The 21002-nt window shown below is 50.7% G+C and overlaps 2 protein-coding genes across 8 annotated transcripts in view; both read left to right on the forward strand.

Annotated features, from left to right (window-relative positions):
• NBR1 (NBR1 autophagy cargo receptor) overlaps window positions 1–2977 on the forward strand; it is a 29753-nt gene extending 26776 nt beyond the window's left edge. For all 4 annotated transcript variants that reach the window (XM_035027212.1, XM_035027211.1, XM_035027213.1 and 1 more), the window contains one exon: window positions 1220–2977. In XM_035027212.1, coding sequence (XP_034883103.1) covers window positions 1220–1393 — 174 coding nt within the window. In that variant the 3' untranslated portion in view covers window positions 1394–2977. The remainder of the gene's footprint in view (window positions 1–1219) is intronic.
• An 88-nt stretch (window positions 2978–3065) lies between these two features.
• On the forward strand, window positions 3066–10735 carry TMEM106A (transmembrane protein 106A). 4 transcript variants are annotated; one of them, XM_035027217.1, is made up of 9 exons: window positions 3230–3668; window positions 4262–4326; window positions 4482–4708; window positions 5250–5313; window positions 6443–6596; window positions 7121–7261; window positions 7369–7412; window positions 7919–7972; window positions 8336–10735. In XM_035027217.1, the coding sequence occupies exons 3-9, from the start codon at window positions 4498–4500 to the stop codon at window positions 8454–8456; spliced, it is 789 nt and encodes a 262-aa protein (XP_034883108.1). In that variant the 5' UTR covers window positions 3230–3668; window positions 4262–4326; window positions 4482–4497; the 3' UTR covers window positions 8457–10735. The 4 variants fall into 4 exon arrangements, with proteins under 4 accessions (XP_034883110.1, XP_034883108.1, XP_034883106.1 ...); XM_035027219.1 differs by lacking the exons at window positions 3230–3668; window positions 4262–4326 and adding an exon at window positions 3066–3223; XM_035027215.1 differs by having other exon boundaries at window positions 4262–4708.
• The last annotated feature ends 10267 nt before the right edge of the window (window positions 10736–21002 follow it).

The raw sequence follows: 21002 nt of genomic DNA on the forward strand, positions 1-21002 counted from the left end.
AAGGACATGTGGAAGGATTATCCAGGAAAGGAGGATGGATAATTTCTTCTGAAATAAGAGGGGAGAAGGGAACAGTGGAGTTAGGTGTAGAGAGAAATGCCAGAGACTGTGCTCAACACGTACACACAGTCTTGTCCTAATCTTCTCAACAACCCTGCCAAACGAGGTATTTTGTATCTCCGTTTTCCTACATAAGAGAGTTAATTGATAGTCAACACAGTAAGTAAATGGTAAGAGGGTAATCCAAGAATGAAATCTTGCCATTTGCAACGACGTGGATGGAACTAGAGGGTATTATGCTAAGCGAAGTAAGTCAGAGCAAGACAAATACCATATGATTTCACTCATATGTGGAATTTAAGAAACAACATGGGGGAAGGGAAGGAAAACTAAAATAAGACAAAAACAGAGGAGACAAACCATAAGAGACTCTTAACTCTAGGGAACAAACAGGGTTGCTGGAGGGGAGGTGGGGGGGATGGGGTAAATGGATGATGGGCATTAAGGAGGGCACATGATGGAATGAGCACTGGGTGTTATATGCAACTGATGAATCACTGACCTCTACCCCTGAAACTAATAATACACTATATGTTAATTAAAAAAAAAAAAGTGAGGGTAATCCAAAGTGTTAGGATTTAGGAAGGTTATGTGTCCACCACAGGGCTTGGCCCAAAGAGGGAGGTAAAGGAGTGTTAGCTCCCTCTTTTGTGGATTGCTTCTGTTCTTTAAAAAGGAAAAGGGAAAAAAATGCCAAGAAGGTCGCCCAAGATGTCATTTCGCAAGCAGTTTCTTGTTCAGCCCCTTCGCATAACTGACTGAACTCTGCTGGTAACCGTCTCTGCCCCTGCGTCCACTGGCCCCGTCAGCACAGTTACCTTTATCTTCACGGTGTTTCCAGTGCTTGCTTGCGTCTTTTCCTTCCATCAGGCCAAAGAATGCTTCCTTTTGAAGCCTCCTCCTCCTAGTTCTGAGGACAGTTCATTAGTTGCCCGGTTTCGGGTACAAACATACAGAATCCAGAGCAGGGCATTCCCAGTGCTCCCTCAGGCGGCCTGATAGTGTCAGGTGGACAGGAGTTGGCCATAGCCTTGCGTCCAATTCCCTAATATTTTAAACAGATCTTGGAAAGATTTGTATGATTCTCAAGATGATAACAATTTACAAGGCACATAAATGATACCAAAAACGGTGCTCTACTTTTCTTGACTCTACACAGCCAATAGTTTCTGAAGATCAGACAGCAGCCCTGATGGCCCATCTCTTCGAAATGGGATTCTGTGACCGGCAGCTGAATCTCAGGCTGCTGAAGAAACACAATTACAACATCCTGCAGGTTGTGACAGAGTTGCTACAGGTCAACAACAACGACTGGTACAGCCACCGCTACTGAGGAGGGGCCTCGTATTAAATCACTCTGCCTGCTTCTCCTGGGTGATCTTTATTCTGTCCTTGGGCGTAGGGGAGGAAGCCCTGGCTTATTTTTTAATCTGATGAATCTATATAGAGCCCATTATTGAATTCTCAAGACAGTACCTGCATTACAGTATTTTTTGGAGCAAATCAAAGACCAGAACTGAGGCAGAGACATCGGATGGTTGAATTGTAGGAAAATGGTTTTTCAGTTGATTTGGATAAAGCTCCTGTCTCCATTTTAGTGCATTGAAGAGCATAACTTGAACTACCTATAGAACCGTTTTTCTTTCTGCTTGTATCAAAGTTGAGTATTTTTCTTTGGATGTTGTGGATGTTTCTATGGGGATATCTGTTGTCAGTTTTTAAAAGAAATTAACCTTGGAGGTTGTTTTCAAGAATTCTTACAATTTTTCTAGCCTACCCCAAGCCTCATAGCTATGTTGCATTGAAATGACACCCAGAGCCCCAGAGAAATCTTGTTACTCTTCCTTGTTCAAAGACAAAGTCATTTCCCTGCGAGACTTAGTAATCAGCACTGTTGTTTTCTAAAGACCCCACTGGTACATTCAAGAAGATCACCTTCTGGGTCTCCACACTTCAGTGAAAGGAGGGAGTGTGCTCATTAACCCACCAGCACCTATTGAGCAGTGTTTACTGTAGTAATTTTGCATACATTTTTCTTTATTTAAGGGAACAAATTTAAGTAGATAGTGTGAAATATTTTGCTAATACTGTAGAGATGGAGAAAACGTCTATTAAAAAGAAAAGAAATGTAACAGTTACCTTTTTTTCTTAACGTCAGGGCAGAGGTTACTGGCAGATGTTAAGAGTCGAAAAGTGAAAAGTGAAAGGCAGGCTCCTAGTTAATCTAGTAAAGTTAGTTCAGGGGCGGGCAAATAGGAAATGCTGATGCCTTCTTGAATGTTTGAAATCTGCTCAAAGGTACCTAGCCTTAGAGAGCCTAGAACAGGAAGAGGCTGTTTTGCAAAACTTGGATGGGGACAAACTCTGAAAAAGTTTTGAGTTAACCCCAAAATGAATGAGAAAGCTTGCTGCCAGGGGCCCAGGTCCTCACTCTGTTTACAGAAAGGAGTCTTGGGTACAATGGGTGAAGGAAAAGGTAACAAAAAAAAAACACTAAAAGCTATTATTCATGAAAATGACTTCCAGAAAAAGAAGACTTTTGCCCTCATCCAGAAGGGGGAAGGATAGTAAACTAGTATTATTTAACCTGGTTGGTATTTATAATGAATGGTGATGTTAATCATTAGTCGTCATCATGTTTATTTACAGTATACTTCCTGACCGCTATTAAATAAACCAAGATTCAGACTGCAAGCCAACCAGGCTGTTCATTATTTAAAACGTTTTTATCCGGGCTTTTGGGTAGAGGCTGAGCGGCAGGGTGTGTGTAATTAATTGGGTTGATTTCGGGCGGGACCTGTTCTGACCTCCTGAGTCGTATTGTAGGGGTCCAGAGAGGACCCCGAGGTCCAGTCGTCCGTCCGGTTGTTCTTGTACATAACCGCTTCAAGAATGGTGAAATAAAACTTCTTTGAAAGCCCTACCAGGACTGGCTGGTGCTTGCAAAAGCAGCGTCGGGGCCCCGGGGTGGTCTTTGAAGAGTTGAGCTCTTCCCTCGCCGCTGTGTCGAGAGGGGGCGGGCCCCTGGGAGGGGGCGGGTCCGGAGGAGCTGGGGCGGAGCCTCCGTAGTCACCGAGTCAAAGCTTGGGGCGAGCCCCTGGGTTCCCGCACTTTCGATTCTGCTTGCAGCCGGTTCTGTCCTGTCGCTCGGGGGTGGGGTAAGGTGCGTCCCAGATTTTACTTTCTTTCCCTTTGGGAGGCAAGGGTCGAGGGACCTTCAGTGCCTCCTAGCCTCACGCAGGCACTCGCGGGTTAACAGACTCGACTAACGGCCTCGGGGTGTCTGGAGGGACTTGAAATTCTCCTTCAGTGAAATCCCAGCTTCTGCGGCTGCTCGGGCTGCCCCGCTCCTCGGGCCCCTAGCCGAGCCCGGGAGTAAAGGCTGGAAGCAGCTTAGCCCTTCAGGGAGGCCGAGGTCGCTGCTCCCCACCCTCTCTGACGCTGCATATGCGCTCCCCCAGGACTCTGCTGAAGGGGGCCAGTAGCCTGGCCAGCCCCAGCCTGTGGCCACTCGGGTCACCCTGCCCTACAGGCCCTTCTCCCAAAAGACACATTCCAGAAACCGCACTCTTAGCTGACAGGAGCCCTGGATCCCAGACCTCAACCAGGTGAGGCTCTCTTGATTTTGGCCCAGTGAGGTCTGAGTGCGGTTCACCTTGCCCACTCATTCTGCTCCCAATCCTGAGCCTTTGGGGAAGAATCTGGATTTTTAGCCTTTACCATTCCTTAGTGAAGGATGGACCCTGACCATTGCTCCCACCCTTCCACAGGCATTCTTGCCTACCACACAGAAAGCAGTGAGGAAGAGGTTTCTGCTCCCTTTCAGGGCTATTTTAAGGTTCTTAGGCACACCTGTGACCAGCCTAGCTGCCTTTCCCTTGTTTCAACGAATCCCTGCCTTCCTATTAGGCCAGCACTTGCGAGGGCTCAGGAATGGAAACTTTCCTTCCACTCCCAGGCTGGGAGATCGCAGGCATTTCTGCCTGGGTGTTCTAGACACCTCTTCAGAGTCATCTTGTTGCAGAGGGTGAAGGGACTCTGGACTGCGGCCTCCCCCACTGCCCGCCAGCCCCGTCCACTTCCTTCCCTTGAAGCAAGTGACAGCTCAGCAACTTTCTCAGAAAATAAAGTGCTCGGCCATTCACTTCTGGGGGTCCCTTCTAGGGAAATAACTTCTGCATTTTTCTCTTCCCTCTTGTAGGCAGATTGAGCTCCCCTGCAGTAATGAAAGGAAACGCACTGAGATTTCTGATCCCAGAGTCCCGTGTAACTGCTCAGTTTTCTGTATCCTAGCTTCCTTGGGCTGGAGCTTGCTGAAATTGGGGTGGTGCTCCTTGCAAATCTTGAGAACCCAAAACCAGAGTGACATCCGGTGTCCGTGCTAACAAGCTTAGCCCTGAATTCTGGTTTTTCCTCATTAGCGAAAACTCCCCCTGAATGATGGGTGAGACGTTCTCCCAGTCGGGCTCTCGGGAGGAGGAGAACAAGTCAATCCTGCCCCCCAGCCTGGCATTTGGCAGCAAGGCTGCCTGCTACTCCAGCACCCGAAGCAGCAAGTCTTTTTGTTCCCGCGTGCCTTGTGATGGGGCTGCCAGTGCCAGCTTTGTGACTTGTCCCACCTGCCAGGGCAGCGGGGAGATCCCGCAAGGTGAGTGGCCCAAGGCTTTGGCAAGAGCCTGGAATCCAGAACAAGCCCTTAGCAGCCAGCTGGTCAGGCCCCTCTGAGCCTCCTGGAATGGGGTTGGGTCTCCCAGCTCTTGGTCCCCCAGCTGCAGGCGGGCCAACGAGATGCTCACTTGCCCTGCGCTCGCTGCAGGGACACCCCCACCCCTCCTGCCCTGGTGGTTCTCCCCAGCCCGGCGGGTCTCCAGCCTCCCTGCTCCCTTAGCAGCGCTGTGCCTTAGGATTCAGGAAGTTACAAATGACCTCTCCAGAGAAGCTAGACTTCTCTCATTTACTGGTGCTTTCTGGAAATTCACACCCGTTAATGAAAATCTCACTTCCATTGCAGAGCTGACATAGTTGAGCTGCTGTCATCTGCCCAGCGTTCCCAGTCCTGCTCTGGGGCAGAGGTGGCATGCTTCTGACTCGACTCTGTGGGGCGGAGGGGTGCTTCTGGGAGGCTGGCGCAGGAAACCTTCGCCATGCATACTTGTTAGCCCTCTCTCTTACCTTCTTTCTCTCTACAGAGCTAGAGAAGCAGCTAGTGGCCCTCATCCCCTATGGGGACCAGAGGCTGAAGCCCAGGCGCACGTAAGTCCACAAGCCGTCACCTCTGGGGGCTGTTCTCTTTGTCTCCCCCATTCTGCCTCCCAACCCCCTGCAGTTCTTCTCCATTGGAAGCCTTGCTGAATTCATATATACTAGCTCCATTTCCAGAGTTTTTCCTGGTTTAAGAAGTCTGGGGCACAGCAGATGCCACCTGAGGGCACTCGGTGTCCTGAGCTTCGCTACTTCCGAGAAGCATGGCTCCCTTGTGGAAACAGGATCTCTTGACTCTGCAAGGCCTTTCCGGAGGGAGGGAGTGGCCCTGGGTGCGGTCAGTTTGGGGAAGGTATTTTTCCTGCGAGCATCCCTCTCTGTGGCACCTCAGACCTGCTCGTTCTCTTCCCGGTTGAGGTGGAAAACTAGCTGCTCCCTGTTCTGAGATACTTCAGAGCCTCAGAGGCAGCCCCGAGTTTCCCGGGACGGGGTCGTGACCCTCTTTGTCATCTGGGTCTCTTGGACGTGAATCCCTGCCACCTCCTCCCCAAGGTGCTCAGCTGCAGTCTGCGAGCCACCAGCCTGCCCTCCCGGACCCCTGCACCAGAATCTGAGGCTGCCTGTGCCCCTCATAAATACTAACGAGGTGCTGTCTCTTTCATGCCTAGCTCAGTTTTGAGTTAGAGGGACGGATGATGTCCTGTTCTGAATATTAATTTTAAAATTCAGAACCCTCAAATTCATGTGGACATTTCTTCCAGCGATGATAGCTAGCATTCGTTGAGCTTTGGTTATGTGCCAGGAGCTGGCATCCGTGCCTTTTCATGCGTTAGCCCATAACGAATTCTGTGATGTAGGTATAGTTCTCTCCGTTTACAGACAAAGAAACTGAGGCCTAGGGAGCTTAAGTAGGTTGCTTAGAGCTACTGGGCCAGTGGGTACAGAGAGCTGGGAATGGAAGCCAGGCTGCCTGCCTCCCGATCCTGAGCTCCAACTCACTTTGGGCCACATCTGTACCTGGGCCAGTCCCCCACATCTGGGGAGGTAAAAGCACAGTTGGGAGGGGGCTGGTGCAGGGGAGAGCCTTGTACAGGGAGAGGAGTGTCCCTCTCTGCCCAAGGTTCCGTCGTGTTCAGACTTCTCCCCTCCTCTACCCTGGGTCCTGCTTTCTTTCCCACAGGAAGCTCTTCGTGTTCCTGGCAGTGTTCATCTGCCTTGTGACCTCCTCCCTCATCGTCTTTTTCCTGTTTCCCCGGTCCATCGCCGTGCAGCCCGCGGGCCTCAACTCCTCCACGGTGGCCTTTGACGAGGCTGACATCCACCTCAACATAACGGTGGGTGGGTGCCCACACCCTTGAGCCCCACACCGCCTTGCTGGCAGCTCTTCTCTGTAGCCCTTGTCCAGTGTTGCCATCCCGGGCTCGGGTAGCCAGGGGTACTATGGCAGGCCAGAGGGTGTCAAAGCCTGGGGAGAAGCAGGCACAACCGTGAACCCCACAGCAGATTGTTCAGGATTAGGACTGTACGCAGCGAGGGGTCAGAATCTGGACGAGAGAAATAAAACACAGGGCGTGGTTGGGGGGCATGCCTGAGACTCCCTGGGTGGGCGGAACTGAACAGAGAGAAGCCTCGCAGAATGAGCCTGGGTCCTGGGCCAACTTCATGTCTTACGGTGACCCCTTTGCCATTAAGAGCCCCTCCAAGGGGCTCCTGGCGCTGGGCTTCGGCAGCTGAGGCCCATAGTGGGAGTGGGGATCAGTCAGGCAGGGGGCTGGAGGGGGGTTTGGGAAGCTATTGGACTTCTCCTTTTCAAGGATGGTCATCTTCCCACTTCCCTTTCCCTTGTCTTCATCCTTAGAATATCTTAAACATCTCCAATAGCAATTACTACCCCATCACTGTGACCCAGCTGACCATCGAGGTTCTGCACCTGTCCCTCGTGGTGGGGCAGGTCACCAACAGCCTCCTCTTTCACATCGGCCCTTTGGCCAGCGAACAGGTGACTCCCTCTCCCTGGCCAGCCCTGCCCACAGAGGTGTGGACATGTGTGGGGGTCGGAAGGGGCAGCTGGGGTTGGGGCTCACTGTGTGCCCATTTGGTTGACAGATGTTTTATGCAGTGGCCAACAAAATCTGGGATGAAAATACCTAGTAAGTATCCCTTGATCTCTTCTCCCTTAGCCTCTTTCCCTGGTTGGAAACCCAGTGTTCATCCCTACCAGATTTCCTGGCTGCTTAGCAAACACTACAGCCAGCATTTGGCCTTCATTCTCGTGGCCAAGACTGCAATCTGCAAGGGATTCAGGGTCCCCAGCCCTCTGCCTGTTTGGACTTAGGTTGGAATGAAAAAAGGCCAGAATTGGGTTAATTCTTACACTCTGTGACCTTGGGCTCTTCAGCCTGAGTCGCTGAGAAAGATGAACGTCTTGTTTTCGGTTGAGGGAGGGGCTAGCATACAGCTGGGCCAAGCCTGTGGGGCTTGGAGGAACAATATTGCAGCAAGGGTGGCATGCTCACCTTAGAGGGAGAGAGAAAGAGTGGGAGTGGCGTTTGGTGTCCCTGATGGGAAAGAGCCCAGAAGCCTGGGACCTGCAGGTCTCCTCCCAGTTGCCATGCTGCTCAGTGTGAAACATGGTCCCATGTTCTTTCTCTCTCAGCAAAATCTGTTCCTGGATGAAAATCAAAGTCCACCATGTGCTTTTGCACATCCAGTAAGTAGGGCTTGGAGCCCGGGTGCCCCCCCTCGCCCACTTCTGACCTGGGGCTCTCCTCTGCTCCACCTTGTGGGAGGAATCATCCAAATCTAACTCCATGGATCTTTGTTGGCTCTTGGGAAAGCAGGTCCGGCCCCTTCCCTAGATCCTGCCTTGCTTATGAGCCATCGGTGGGACAGCCACAGACAGAGCTGTCTGGATCACAGGTGGGACAGCTGTCCCAGGTGCATTGGCAGAGTAGGGAGCAGAAGGAAGAGCGTGCAGTGTTTAAGGGACCCCTCCCCTCCCCAGACAGCAGAGCAGGGCCAAAGCTTTCCTCTTTGCCCCCAGACACAGCAACAAAGCCTGCTTCCTCTCCAGGGGCACCCTGACCTGTTCCTGCCTGAGCCATTCAGAGCAGCTAGTCTTCCAGAGCTATGAATACGTGGACTGCCGGGGAAACACATCGGTGCCCCACTTGCTGGTCCCTCACCCGCCGTGACCTGTCCGCTGTTCCCGAACCCCAGGCCCCCGCCAGGTTGGGCTCTGTCTCCCTGAGCCCAAGGAAGGACTACAGTGACTTTGCCAAAGGAAAAGCCCGGCTTTATTCTACCTCCTCCCCACCACACACACACCCTCAGCACAGGAAGCCCTATGTGAAAGTTAACTTTACACACACATGCACGCACGCACACCTCTCACGTCCTCTGACTTCCACAGGAAAAGAAGTCTGGTTCTTCTAGGGCCCAGCGCCAGGCTTTCCCCTCGGTCTGTCCTGAGGAAAGTCTGACCTGATGTGTATTCAGAGCTGCCTTAGAGTCCCTGGAGTGGCATCTGCTTTCTGTACTGAGCACCGTGGTTGCCTAGCCCCTCTGGGGCTGGCCTTCCTCCCGCCTGAAGAGAGAAATCTTTTATCTGGCTTTTAAAACCTGGATCTTTTTCACGTTCTCCACCCAGTGGTGGGAAAGTGACTTGAGGGATATCCATGCTGTCTCGTGCCTTCCTGCTTGGTCATGTGACAGAGTGGTGGCGCTGGTCGGCTTCTCTCCTGGTAACTTGGGCCCTGACAGCGAGGTTGGCTAAGGCCCTTTGGCTCGGCAGCCTCCCTGGTTAAAGACTGTCCCAGTTCCTAGGAAGACAGAGCTGTTCTCTGGCTAAAGCTTCTCTCCATAAAGATCGTTTTCTTATTCTCATCACAGCAGGAGTGAATGTAGTAGCGGGGGAGAGAGGCATCTGGCACCCCCTCCGCCTCTCCAGGAAAAACAGAGATGAAGCCAGAGTCATTCGGGAAGGTATTTATTGAAGTTAGGCTTCTGGCTGGTGGTCGGCCCACAATGCTGAGCCCGTATGAGTAGACACAGGTCGGTCAGACGGCGGTGTCAGCTGCCGCCCGGTGACGGCCTACAGAGGTGAAGCTGTCAGGATTCGGCCAAGCTGCTGGCGCTCCAGCATCCCCAGCATAGCTCCAGGGCCCATCCTCTGCTCCCAGAGGCCTCTGCTTTCCTTCAGGCATGCACAGGCTGGAACCGCACATCAGTAGGGACCGGCCTCGACCTCTCCTCTTTGCTGTCACTCAGATGCAGAAGCGAAGTCCTAGATAATGCAGGTTCCCACTGGGCTCCAGATGGAGGCGGTCTGTGGTGTCGCTGAGCAGGAATGGTAATTGCTCACTAAAGGGAGCTGTGGTTTTTCTCAGGCCGGGAGGTGAACTTAGGTGGTGGGGCAAGCTGAATGCGAAGTTGGATGGATAGAGAGGGGGCAGTGGGGACAGCACCTGGCTAGCTGGCTGGGGGGACAAGGGGAAAGAAGGAGGTTGTCCTGTCTCTGTGCTTTTGTGCCTGAGTAATTGGGAGTCAAGAAGATACTAGCAGGAGCACAGAAGTCCAGAAAGGCCAGGCTGGGGTTTCCGCTGTGTGTTGGTTGCCAAATGTCAAGGATTTATATCGTCTTCAATAAACTATACTTCACAATGTTAAAGAGTAAACAAAGAGTCTCCTGTGAGTTGGGAGGAGAGCTGGACGACACTCCCGGCCTGTTTCTGGTGGCCGAGTGGGTGCCAAGCTCTCTTCCCCAGGCGCAGAGCCCCTCTGCTCTTCTGGTTGCTGAGAGAGCGCTCCTGGGAGCTCACTCTCTCCCTTCCTCCCACTGTGTGTCTCTCAAGTTCCCTCCCTACTTTAATATTCCTGTTCTGGGCCCCACCCCAGGTCCCCCGGCTACCCCCCTCAGGAAACACTGCCCTGAGGGGTCCCTTCAGCCTGTGGGCTTCCGTGAAAGGCCCAGGCATCCCCTCACTGGCGCCAGGTGGAAAAGGGGACAGGCTGTGGGAGGGACCCCGGGTGTCAGCTTCAGGAAGTGGTGAGGGGGTGAAGCCTGACTCCGGGAAAGGCTGAGGTGGGGGAAGGAAGAGGCCTGTGGGGTTCTGTGGGCCAGTACCCCTCCCCTTCCCAAGATCAGGTGTCCTGTACTTGAGGCTACAGCCCCCCCTTTCTGAGCTCTTTCCACCCCTGCCTCCCATCATCCATGCCACAGCTCAGCGCCCACTATGGGCCAGGCATTACACTGGACCTGGGGGGGCCCCCGCCTGCCACCTCTAATGCTGCTCCAGGCCTGTTCCGGTGTGGTGCGACCTCTCCTTCCCCAGTTGTGTCTCAGTAAGCACCGGCCAGTGGGGAGGGGTGATGGCTCCAGTGAGAGTCCTCAACCTAGAGCCCCCAACAGGGGTGTCTGGGGGGCTCAGTCGGTTAAGCATCCACCTTGATTCTTTTTTTTTTTTATTTGACAGAGACATAGGGAGAGAGGGAACACAAGCAGGGGGAGTGGGAGAGGGAGAAGCAGGCTTCCCGTGGAGCAGGGAGCCCGATGTGGGGTTTGATCCCAGGACGCTGGGATCATGACCTGAGCCGAAGGCAGACGCTTAATGACTGAGCCACCCAGGCGCCCCCCACCTTGACTCTTGATTTCGGCTCGGGTCATGATGTCAGGGTTGCAGGATGGAGCCCTATGTCCGGCCCTGTGCTCAGCAAGAAGTCTGCTTGTCCCTCTCCCTCTGCTCCTCCCCTCACTTGCTCAAGCACACACATGGGCTTGTGTGCTCTCTCTCAAATAAATAAAATCTTTGAAGCCCCCAACAGACCTATCCTTGCTAAATAAGGGCCAGCAATGGGGCTATATAGACTTGGGAAGGCCAAGACCAAGTTCTCCCATTGGCTTTGCCTCCAGAAGTCCAGAAAGGCCAGGCTGGAGTTTCCGCTGTGTGTTGGCTCAGCCTACTTTCTTCTCCCACCCACTCCATCCCCTTCATGGGTCCTCATTCCCCTTTCCCTTCATCCCAGTCTCACAGAGCTGACCAGTCTCTTGATTCTTTTTAGGAGGAAATCACATTTTATTCCCGGCTAGCTCCTCTTCTCGAGGGGATCAGGAGGGGGTGACTTGGAGTGGAGATGCTGGGGGTGAGAAAGAAGTCATCTGTTTTTTTGCTGATGGCCATTGGGGTTGAGGGTCTCTCTCTGGGTCACCACTGCTGTGTGTAATTCATTGACTGAGAAGAGGGAGAGACAGGAGGCAAACTGGGTTAGTTAGCCATTTCTGGGCCTGCTGTTCCAGAACGTTGTATCAAGCCCTTTGAGGCCAAAGAAATAAAAGTAAAATGGATCGGCCCAGTCCTCATCCTAACAGGGCTGGCATCAGGCTCTCTCATCCTTTGCACCTGAGCCAGAGAAACCTCCTTTCCAAAGCTTGTACTGTGTTACGTCCTTCTCATCAAGAGTGACCACCCTGGGTTTGAAGGCCTGGATTGAGCCAGGTGCTAAGCTAAGGGCTTGTGACGCCTTCTCTTTCAATGGCCACATTCAGTGGTCCGACACCTCTGTTAAGGAGGTGGTATTAGCACTCTCATCTTATGGATGGGGCAGATGAGGCTCAGAGATGCAGTCACGCTGCTGGGGACTGGCGATCCCGAGACTCACAGCCTGTGACTTCATGTCTTGCCCTCCTCCGGCTCCAGCTGCCTCCGCCCCAATCAGCACTTAAAACAGCCCCTCTGGGGGCGCCTGGGTGGCTCAGTTGGTTAAGCGACTGCCTTCGGCTCAGGTCATGATCCTGGAGTCCCGGGATCGAGCCCCACATCAGGCTCCCTGCTCAGCAAGGGAGTCTGCTTCTCCCTCTGACCCTCCCCCCTCTCATGTGCTCTCTCTCCTCTCATCCTCTCTCTCAAATAAATAAATAAAATCTTTAAAAAAAAAAAAAAACAGCCCCTCTGTTTTGCTTCTCTGGCACCTGGCCCGTCTTTTTGAATAGACTGTCAACCCCTCCGTTTCTGCTGAGTGCCAAGCAACAGGCCACAAATGGGCCATTCAGCAGTGACTATATAATTGCATATAAAGGCTTTCTGTAATTGACTTTATAAAATATAAATAATTGCAGCCCCTCCCGCCAAGGAAGCCTCTCTAGATTCCACACACAAACACACACACGCAGCCAGAGTCGACCTGCCTTTCACACTGTCTCACCGTGAATCGTGAGTGCTCGGTGTATTTATCTGGATTTGACTGGAATGAGTTCCTGAAACCTGATGGTGAAACAAGCATACATTATTCATCTGACAGTTTCTGAAAATGGAACACGGCAGAGCTGGACTCTCTACTGTGTGTCTGGGGGGCAGGCGGCAGCCCCTATCTAGGGCAAGGCACAGACAGAGCGCACCCGGAAAACTCATACCCGGGAAGCTGCACCGTGATTCCTGTTCCAGACTTCCCAGGGCTCAGCTCGTCTCTTGTTAAGCCCACCCTCACTCCCTCTGACACCCTCGTCCCGGAGGAGGGGCTGCCACCCTCTGCAAAAGTCAGCAGCCTCCTTTGCACCCCCAGAGTGATGCAAACATCCCCGGGGGGTGTGTGGCCCCCAAGTAAAGGCCAAGGATGCCTGGGAGAGTACAAGATAATGGGAGGACGGAGGTGCATTCTGGACTATAGGGCTGGGGGTGGGAGCAGGGAGCTCTCTCCTTACCACCTGCCCTCCCAGGCATCTCACTTACTAGGGCCTTGAGGGGGTTTTGTTCCTCCTGGGAATCCGTTAAAGTCGGATTGCCCTCCAGTTTGATGGATCCCTACTGAGCCAAGCTGGGGACCTGGCTTTTGGGAATCCTGCAGAATGTGCACAGACGTGCACTGAGCCAGAGGATCATGGGCGTTCTGTTGCCTTGACTGAGGCGGCGGCGCGGGTGGGGTCTGTGACTGCTCCGGGAGCTGCGGTCGGGGAGGCTGCGGTGGGGCGGGGGGCACCTGCGGCTCTGGTGACGCTCCTGGTGGCCTCGGCGGCAGTGACAACTGCTGCTCCTGTTGAGACCCCCGAGGGGGCTGGGGTCTTTTCTCGGATTGGCCTTCCTCCTCTTGGAGTTTCTTCAGTTCCTGGCAAGAAGCCCCCCACAAGTGGCATCCTCCTCCCTCCCCACCCCGTCGCCCATCTGCTGGGGACACTGCGGGGAGCAAGGCAAGCCATCAGAGGAGAGGCAGAGGTGGCCCGAAGGTCTCTGTTCCCTAGACATGGAGGCTGGGCTCCCTTCACCCACCGCAACACCCGAGAACTGTCTTTGGTGACAGTGCCCCCCTGGCACAGCCCCGGCCCAGGAAACAGCAGTCTCCGGGCACCTGCCTCCTACCTTGGGAGCTGTGCACTGAAAACAGTTTGCAGTGGGGGAAGAATAAAGAATACTTTCTTGCAAACCCTGGGAGATAGCACTGTCCAATAGAAATACAATGCATGCAACCAGTAATTTTAAAATCTTCTAGTAGCCACATAAAAAAGCAAGAAGGAAACAGGTGAAACCGGGGCGCCTGGGTGGCTCAGTCGTTAAGCGTCTGCCTTCGGCGCAGGTCATGATCCCAGGACCCGGGGATCGAGCCCCGCATCGGGATCCCTGCTCGTCAGGAAACCTGCTTCTCCCTCTCCCACTCCCCCTGCTTGTGTTCCCTCTCTCGCTGTGTCTCTCTCTGTCAAGTAAATAAATAAAATATTTTTAAAAATAAATAAAGTAACACTATAAAAAAAACAGGTGAAACTAATTTATTTTGGTTAACCCAATACCTCCAAAACCTGTAATCAATATAAAAAATATTAATGAGATAGTTTATATTCTCTGTTTTTGTACTAAGTGCAAAACACAGCATTTATTTTACATTTAACAGCACATCTTAATTTGGATACTACATTTTGATCAAAAATGATTGCCTTAGATTTAGATTTTATAAAATTTACAGTTGAAAAAGATTTACATATCCAGGTTGTTCTAAACATACTTCAAAGTTTTCCAATACATAAAAAGTATTTGTTTTTAAATGCAGATTTAAATTAATTAAATGTATATGAGATTTTAAATTCAGTTCCTCAGTCTCACCAGCCACATTTCAAGGGCTCAGCAGCACACAGGCTGGTGGCCACCCTATTGGACGGTGCAGCTTTAAAATCTCTCAGGCCAGGGCTGCTGGGTGGCTCAGTCGTTAAGCGTCTGCCTTGGGCTCAGGTCATGATCCCAGGGTCCTGGGATCGAGCCCCACATCAGGCTCCCCGCTGGGTGGAGAGCCTGCTTCTTCCTCTCCCTCTGCTTGCCACTCCCCCTGCTTGTGCTCTCTCTCTCTCTCTCTCTCTCTCTCTGTGTCAAATAAATAAAATCTTTAAAAATAAAAATATAAATAAATAAATAAAATCTCTCAGGCCTGACCCTCCCTTGATCCCCCACTAGGCCTCAGCCTAGTACAACAGCAAAGTTGAGTTACCCTAACACACACACGCACGCACACAGAGTCCATCCAAGAGACTATCAAAGGAACCTTACTTTCTTCCCACCCCCAGCAAAAAACATTGGCCAGATAATAGCTTCCTAGGGATCTGTCTCCCCTCCGCATTCCCTTCCAGCCCCCTGGAAGGACCCCGATGAGCCTGGACCTTCTCATGCACCTGCTCCTGCTGTTGCTGCTGTTTGGCCATCAGCCACCTCCTCCGGTCCAAAGCCATCTGCCTGCGCCGGGCCTCCCAGTGGTAAGCACTGCCCATGATGGTGGGGGTGACAGAAGGCCTCAGAAGGGGGTGGGGGCAGGCAGGGCCCAGGATGCTGCCCCCACCGCCTCTGTTTCCTCTCACCCCCACCCCACTGCCTGTAACCAGAACCACCTCACAATGGGAGGAGGGAGGACGTCTTCCTAAGTTGCCTAGGGAATGCCTGAAAACTACATTTCTCTCCAAGGCCCTGTGAAGGTAAAAGACACCTTTCCACCTTAGCTTTGGGTTTCCATGGGCCCCAGGGACAATTTCCAAGTCAGCTGGCTCTTCTCTCTGGTTTCTTTCTCCCACCCTTCCCAGGATTCCAGCATCCTCATCCGGCCCTCTGCAGACCCCCATCTGCCACCACCAAAGTTCTCTGGAGTTACCTTTCCCTCAGTCCTCCATCTCCTCCTGCTATACTGAGTCAAGAGGAAAGAAAATAGGGGCGCTTGGGGCGCCTGGGTGGCTCAGTTGGTTAAGCGACTGCCTTCGGCTCAGGTCATGATCCTGGAGTCCCGGGATCGAGTCCCGCATCGGGCTCCCTGCTCGGCAGGGAGTCTGCTTCTCCCTCTGACCCTCCTCCCTCTCATGCTCTCTGTCTCTCATTCTCTGTCTTAAATAAATAAATAAAATCTTTAAAAAAAAAAAATAGGGGCGCTTGGTGGCTCAGTTGTTAAGCATCTGCCTTCGGCTCGGGTTGTGATCTCAGAGTCCTGGGATTGAGCCCCGCATCGGGCTCCCTGCTCAGTGGGAGCCTGCTTCTCCCTCTCCCATTCCCCCTGCTTGCGTTCCCTCTCTCACTGTGTCTCTCTCTGTCAAGTGAATAAATAAAATCTTAAAAAAAAGAGGAAAGAAAATATAAAATCCAATGAACCCTCACTGGGGTGTGAGCCTCTGTGAAGACGGGGTGGCTAATTTGCCTGGGGATTCACAATGCTGGGCTCAAGCCTAGGGTCTACCTCTTCCTCTAACCTTGGAGACCCTACATAACCTCTCTGGGCCTCAGTCTCCTTGCCTGTAGAATGGGAAGGGTATTACTTGTTATCTCCTCCACAGGACTGGCATCAGGACCAAGTGGATTAATGGATGAGAAATGTACAAGACAAAGCAGAAAATAATCCAGCTGCAGGTTGATATTTTTTATTCTCCTACCTGATTTTCATCCCAGGTAGGTGGAATGGCCAGGGGAGGGGATCATTTCCTGCAACCCAGGAAGGCTTCTGGGGGCAGGGACTGGGTGGGCTATTGACTGCTAGGCTCCCTCCTACACCCACATGCCCTTACCCACAGATAACAATCTTTCTAGAAGCAGCAGAGCCTGAGTCCAGCTTCAGGTGTGGGGGCAGGGAAAGGGCATGGGTGAAAAAGGTCTTCAAAGCCAGTCCCAGCTTCAAACACTGTGCTGGTGGAAAGCAGGGTGCCGTGGGAAGGTGACAGTGGAGAGCAGCCCTTGTGCCAGAGGACACAAGGAGACAGGTTCCTGGAGAACCTGTCAATCTGGTCAGCTGCTTTAGTGGACGGAGCCCGGGCTGTGGAGTCCAACACACTCGGGCTGAATCACGCTCTTGCCACCATTAGCTGGTGGTCCTTAGGTAGGTCACTCAGTGTCTCCAAGCCCCTTCCGGTGACACTGTTTGTGTAGAGGCCGCTTTTAAGCAACAGGCTTGAGCAATGGAATGTAGAAAGGGCCGGTGGCCAGCCACCACCAAAGTGAATACCGACAGGCTCCTTGGGCAACCCACCTCAAACTATCCATAGGCCCTACCTAACCGATCAGGCACAGTTACCAAAAAATGGAAAATTCCATATGTCCCCATACCTCCTCACCTTCCCTCTTTAAATACAGCCCCACCCACTACCTCGTGGCAGACCAGACCGGCTCTCTCCTGCTCTCCTGCCCACAGCTCCCTGGCAGTATGTTCAATCTCTTCTATCTCCTTTGTTCTGCCTGAGGTGAATCCTATCACTGCCCATGCCATCAGCCCCCACCCGATGGGGACACCCCACAGTTAGGTGCCCCTATCTGATCGAAAGGGAGAGAAACCACATTTTGGAAGACCCCATGGGATGCTTGGAAAATGCCTGCCCTCACAGTGAGCGTGAGCCAATCCTCATGCCAGAGGAGGGATTTTCAAGGTGAATCGTGCCCTCCCCGTCTCTTGCTCACACTGCCTCTCCCAACCCCCACCTCAGAATCTTTGTTGTGGAAGGAACAACAGTATATTTAGAAGCACGGGCCAGGTAAGCCCTGTGAAATACCAGCTGTATTATTTATTACATGTACAAATGTGGCCTAGTCACTCTCTCTCTGATCAGTTTCCTCACCTGCAAAGTAGAGATAATAATACCTCTATTCAGGAGGTGTTGTGATAATTAAAGGAAGTAATCCATGTCAGGCACAGGATTCAATAAATAGAAGCTTTTACATCCCAATAAACCCATCGTAAGTTGAAAAAAATCTAGGTTGAAAATGCATTTAATACGCCAGCCTATGAAACATCATAGTGTTACAGAACAATCTATCATAGCTGCTAATTCCAGAAACAAACGGGTGAGCCCTGACGCTCTGTCGCGGCCAACTGCTCCGTCCTGGGGAAGCCGGATGGGGCTGGACAAATCAAAAGCATAGCTCCCGGCTGGGTTTGCTGACATTGCTACCAAGCAAAGTCAGATAAATTCTGCTGCTGCTGCTCAAAAAGCCAATAACTCAAAGAGAGGAGGGTTTGGAAAAGAGAAAGGGAAAGATTTATTTCAGGTGGCAGCAGCTAAGGAAGGTGACAGGCTCAAGCCTTAACAATCGACCTCTCCAATGGCAAGATGGACAACTAGAGTTGTATAGAGGTTCAGGAGGGTACATGCAGAGAAAAGGCAGGGAGCATATGATCATGGGGGGTTGGTATGTGTTCAGCCCATGATTATGGGCAGGGAAGGGAATGTGTGAAGTGTGGTCTTCTAGACATTCCATTGCCATCAGGGCTTCTGGTCCAGCGATGGGAATGTTCCAGTCATTGTCAATGCCTTAAGAAAATGCGATAAAAAATAACCATTGGGGTCTGTGGTTGAGCAAGAGGGTTTGCTGACAATAGCTTAGCCTAGCCTACCTTAAATGTACTCAGAATGTTAGCTAGGATGCAAAGGAAACTTATTCAAATAAAGAGGCTGAAAGCCATCAGCAAAAAGGAGGAGGGGAAGAGACAAAAGCAGGGAAGGGATATGTTTTGTTTTGCAAGTCCAGAAGTTCCTGCCAAGGAGACACTTAGCCAGGTGTTTCACCTGATAGCCCCTTATGTGAGCCAGTTTGAGCTGGAATGGAGCTGACAACCTGGGAAGAAACCTCCCTGTCCTGAAGTTCCCGTTAGCTCATTATAATACTAAGATCTCCTCCTATGGGTGGAGTTCTCTGCCATTTTTTTAATATACCGTGTATGTACTAACATGCTGACATGCTAGGCACGCACAATTGAACTAAAGTGCTTACGTGAGGTCCCTGCCCCAGCCCCCTAATACACTGAATAAAAGCTTCCTAACAACCAACAAAACTAAAAGGCAGCCTACGGAATGGAAGATATTTGCAAACAACATATGTGATAAAGGGTTAGTATCCAAAATCTACAAAGAACTTATCAAACCCAACACCTAAAAGACAAATAACCCAGTTAAGAAATGGGCAGAAGACCTGAATAGACACTTTTCCAGAAAAGACATCCAGATGGCTAACAGACACATGAAAAATGCTCAACATCACTCATCATCAGGGAAATACAAATCGAAACCACGATGAGATACCATCTCACACCTGTCAGGATGGCTAAAATTAATAACACAAGAAGCAACAGGTGTCAGTGAGGATGAGGGAAAAGGGGAACCCTCTTGCACTGGTAGGAATGCAAACTGGTGCAGCCACTCTGGAGAACAGTATGGAGGTTCCTCACAATGTTAAAAATAGAACTACCTTACAATCCAGCAATTGCACTACTAGGTATTTACTCAAAGGATACAAAAATACAGATTCGAAGGGATACATGCACCCTGATGTTTATAGCAGCATTATCAATAATAACCAAACTATGGAGAGAGCCCAAATATCCATCAACTGATGAATGGATACAGAAGATATGGTACACACACACACACACACACACACACAGGAATATTATTCAGCCGTCAAGAAGAATGAAATATTGCCATATGCAACGACATGGATGGAGCTAGAACGTATTATGTTAAGTGAAATGTCAGAGAAAGAAAAGTGAGATATGAGTGAGATCATATGTGGAATTTAAGAAAGAAAATAGATGAACATACAGGAAGGGGGAAAACAAAAAAGGAGAGAGGGAAACAAGCCATAAGAGACTCTTTGGATTTCTTTTTTTGTATTATTTATTTATAAGAATTTATTTATTTATTTATTTATTTATTTATTTATTTATTTGACAGATTGAGAGAGATCGCGAGAGCAGGAGCACAAGCAGGGGGAGTGGGAGAGGGAGAAGCAGGCTCCCTGCTCACCAGGGAGCCCGAGGCGGGACTCGATCCCAGGACCCTGGGATCATGACCTGAGCTGAAGGCAGACGCTTAACGACTGAGCCAGGCACCCCTCTTTGTTTTTTGTTTTTGTTTTTTTAAGATTTTATTTATTTGAGAGAGACAGAGAGAGAGAGCATGAGCAGGGGGAGGGGCAGAGGGAGAAGCAGACTCCTCACTGAGTGGGGAGCCTGACATGGGGCTCGATCCCAGGATCCCGGGATCATGACCCGAGCTGAAGGCAGACGCTTAACCGACTGAGCCACCCAGGCGCCCCAGGAGACTCTTAATGATAAAGAATAAACTGAGGGTTGCTGGAGGGAGGTGGGTGGAGGATGGGCTAGATGAGTGGTGGGTATTAAGGAGGGCACTTGTTATGATGAACGCTGGGTGTTACATGTAAGTGATGAATCACTGAATTCTACTCCAGAAACCAATATTGCACTGTATGTCACCTACCTAAAATTTAAATTAAAAAAAAATAATAAAAGTTTAAGGCACCTGCGTGGCTTAGTCGGTTAAGCATCTGCCTTCAGTTCAGGTCATGATCTCAAGGTCCTGGGATAGAGTCCCACACTGGGCTTCCTGAGCAGCAGGAGTCTGCTTCTCTCCCTCCCTCTGCCCCTCCCCCCCCTCAAATAAATAAAATACGTATTTTTTAAAGATTATATTTATTTATTTGACAGAGACACAGCGAGAAAGGGAACACAAGCATTAGTCTACAGTTGGGCAAAATCATCTAACAGAAAGCCCATTTGATCATAAAATGTTGAATATCTCGTGTAATTTATTGAATACTGTACTTAAAGTGAGAAGCAGGATGGTCGTACAGGAACAGAATGGTTGTCAGTTGTTTACCTTCGAGATCCCGTGGTTAACTAGGGGCTGTGGCTGCCTCTGCCCAGCATCATGAGAGAGAATTGTATCATATATTGCTGGCCCAAGGAAAGATCCAAATTCAAAATTCAAAGTACAATTTCTACTGAATGCCTGCCATTTCACACTATGGTAAAGTCAAGGAAATGTAAATTGTACCATCGTAAGTTGGGGACCATCTGTATAGTATTTCATAAATTTAAGATGTTATCAATTGAGATTTTATGGACTTGTGAAGGGAAGAAAGAAAAAAAGATGTGCAGCCATGTGTGAAAGAAAGAAAGAAGGAAGGAAGGAAGGAAGGGAAAGAAAAAGAAAGAAAGGCACCTGGGTGACTCAAAGAAAAAAAGAAAGAAAGAGCGGGAGGGAGGAAGGAAGGAAGGAAGGAAGAAAGAAAGAAACAAAGAAACAAACAAAGAAAGACACCTGGGTGGCTCAAGAAAGAAAGAAAGAAAGAAAGAGAAAGAAAAAGAAAGAAAGGCACCTGGGTGGCTCGAGAAAAAAAGAGAGAAAGAAAGGCACCTGGGTGGCTCAAGAAAAAGAAAGAAAGAAAAGAAAGAAAGAAAAAAAGAAAAAGAAAGAAAGGCACCTGGGTGGCTCAAGAAAGAAAGAA

This window comes from Mirounga leonina, unplaced genomic scaffold (assembly GCF_011800145.1).
Source record: "Mirounga leonina isolate KUSES-001 unplaced genomic scaffold, KU_Mleo_1.0 Mir_200, whole genome shotgun sequence".
NCBI classification, from domain to species: Eukaryota; Metazoa; Chordata; class Mammalia; order Carnivora; family Phocidae; genus Mirounga; species Mirounga leonina.